The sequence below is a fragment of the Penaeus chinensis genome, chromosome 42 (genome assembly GCF_019202785.1).
Source record: "Penaeus chinensis breed Huanghai No. 1 chromosome 42, ASM1920278v2, whole genome shotgun sequence".
Taxonomy (NCBI): Eukaryota; Metazoa; Arthropoda; class Malacostraca; order Decapoda; family Penaeidae; genus Penaeus; species Penaeus chinensis.
Genome location: NC_061860.1, coordinates 16,149,541 through 16,152,040, shown reverse-complemented (window position 1 = coordinate 16,152,040; position 2,500 = coordinate 16,149,541). Strand labels below are relative to the sequence as shown.

At 41.7% G+C, this 2,500-nt stretch overlaps 1 protein-coding gene across 1 annotated transcript in view; it reads right to left on the bottom strand.

The window, feature by feature from the left end:
* The window catches only part of LOC125047839 (lysM and putative peptidoglycan-binding domain-containing protein 2-like), a 25,041-nt gene extending 23,449 nt beyond the window's left edge, over positions 1-1,592 (bottom strand). The window contains exon 1 of the mRNA XM_047646349.1: positions 1,395-1,592. Within this exon, the coding sequence (XP_047502305.1) occupies positions 1,395-1,562 (168 nt within the window). The 5' untranslated portion in view covers positions 1,563-1,592. The remainder of the gene's footprint in view (positions 1-1,394) is intronic.
* Between the last annotated feature and the right edge of the window lie 908 nt (positions 1,593-2,500).

Genomic DNA, 2,500 nt, shown 5'->3' with positions numbered 1-2,500 from the left:
CAAGAAAATAAATATGCCCTCTCGTCTACTCAAGCACACACTTAAATGCCATATCTTTAAGAAATAACTACAAAATTATAATATGCATATCACTACAATAGTAAAGGTTGCTTAAAGTCTGAGGTGACTCAAGCAAAAATGTAATGTATCAAAACTTTGAAAATACAACAGAGGCAAATCATCAATTGACCAGAACACACATACACACTCCCTCACTCTTTTCACTCATCACAGGGCTGTATCCACTTTCAACATTATTGTGTCTTATCCAATCCCTTATAGGATATGAAAATTAAATGGACATTACAGTATATACTATTGCACTGCAAAATAGTAAACATGGCAATAAGAACACTACTAAAACTGGTTTCTAAAACATGTAGAACACAACAGCACTTATTTCACTATAACACCAAATATTACTGCAATTCCTAGTAACATATAATATTACTAAGAAATCTGTCGAAAAAATATTCCTCCCAATTTCTATTACAATATACAACACAAATATAACACATTTAGAAGTCACTTAGTCTTCTCCACTCACACTCACCCTCATGCTGTGACTCACAGTAATTATGACTACATTGAAAAAAAGCAGTTGCTATTTAAATATTTATTCAGATTTCTCCACTACACATACATTACACAATAAAATACAAGCAACACAGCACAGAAAACACAAAGCATACAAACTTCGACCCACACTTCTACTGTCATCATGGTTCTCCACCTCAGCCAAAAGCCTAATTAAAAGTAATACAAACATGTGACATCATTACCAATACCTAAAAAAAATATTTAACTCACTCACGCACTCACACACTCTAACACTAACCACAAACAAAACTAACACAGCATCCTATCACACTGCCCCTGTAACACATGAAACAACATACAAACACCAACTAAAAAAAAAAAGGTACACACAACAAACAACCACATAAAAAAAAAAATAATACTAAACCCCTATAATACAAATACCACAAATAACACTCTAAAGTACAGACTCCCACACACACCCTCCAACACAACCCAAACCAGCCTTCCCGTTCGCCCACAACCCTGACCCTCACAACACACAACCCAATGACAACCCAATGACAACAACAACCCAAACCCTGATGCAAAAAAACACATCCAAAACCTCCCCTTCCCACTAAATACCAGCAAAACCTCCTTATAAAATAGCCCCCCCCAAAAAACCCTAGAGTAAACACACTGACACTCTCCTCCTCCTCCTCCCCCGCCGTCCCCCTCGCTCCCGTCCCTCCCTCGCCCTCGCCGTGTCACTTCATCAGCCCGAAACTCCCCAAAACTGCCCCAAAATGCCCCCCAACCCTAAGGTAAACACAGACACAGTCCCTCGCCCCTCGCCCCCGACCCGCACTCACCGTGACGCCGTATCTCAGAGCGATGCCCTGGAGAGTGTCCTGCTTGGACACCCTGTGCTTGAGGACGCTCTCCGGCCGCTTCATGTTGACGGAGGTGCTGCCGTAGCGTCTGTGGGGCCTATTTGAAGGGCCCAGAAGACCTTTCTCCTCGCTCCGTCTCGCCGCCATCCTTGTCACTTGGCTTCTGGGGGGCACTGAGGGGAGGGCGAGGGGAGGGGAGGGAGGGGTGGGGTGGGAGGGTAGGAGGGGAAGGCGGGAGGGGAGGGTAGAGGAGGGGATGGGTAGGGAGAGGTGGACGGGGAGGGAGGAGGGGATGGGTACTGGGGAGGGGGATAGGGGGATGGAGAGGGATTGGTGGGGATAGGGAGGGAGGAGGGGGAGGTGGTGGAGCATGCGCGATAATGGTAGAATTTTAACTACAGTCTGTGTCCTTGTGTTTCGTTTTACGTTGTGTCTTATTGATCTAATCTCCTCTTCGTCCTTTTGATTTAGCCTTTGCCATCCTTTTCACTTGTTCTTTGCTCTAGTCGGCCTTCAAAGGGCACGCAGTCTTACCCTACGTAAAATTTCCTTTTAAGTTTCGTTTTCTTTTTAAGGTTCCGAGGGAGTGAACGGGGCTGTCGTACAATCCTGCATAACTGTTGGATTGGGTTTATGTTGTCGTACGTATTATTAATCATATTATAGGGCTGTCGCTGTGTGTAAAATGCGTGTATTGTGTGTAAGAGAGGGAATTGTAGTATTCATCGTGTGTGTATATACTGTATGTATATATGTATGTATTTATATGTATCTATATATGTATATATACATATATATTGTGTGTTTGTGTGTGTGTGTGTATATATATATATATATATATATATATATATATATATATATATATATATATATATATATATAAGTGTGTGTGTGTGTGTGTGTGTGTAAGCACACGTGTTAGTGTCAGAGTTGCTGGTATTTCATTTTCTAACCTTTATTCCAGTTATATTGTTTTCCTTACCTTCAACGCCCTTCAACATTCTAAACCAAACTATATCAATCACTTGAAATCTGAGAAAAATATAAGCATTAATGAAGTGTCATAATACACCCGAAATGGATCA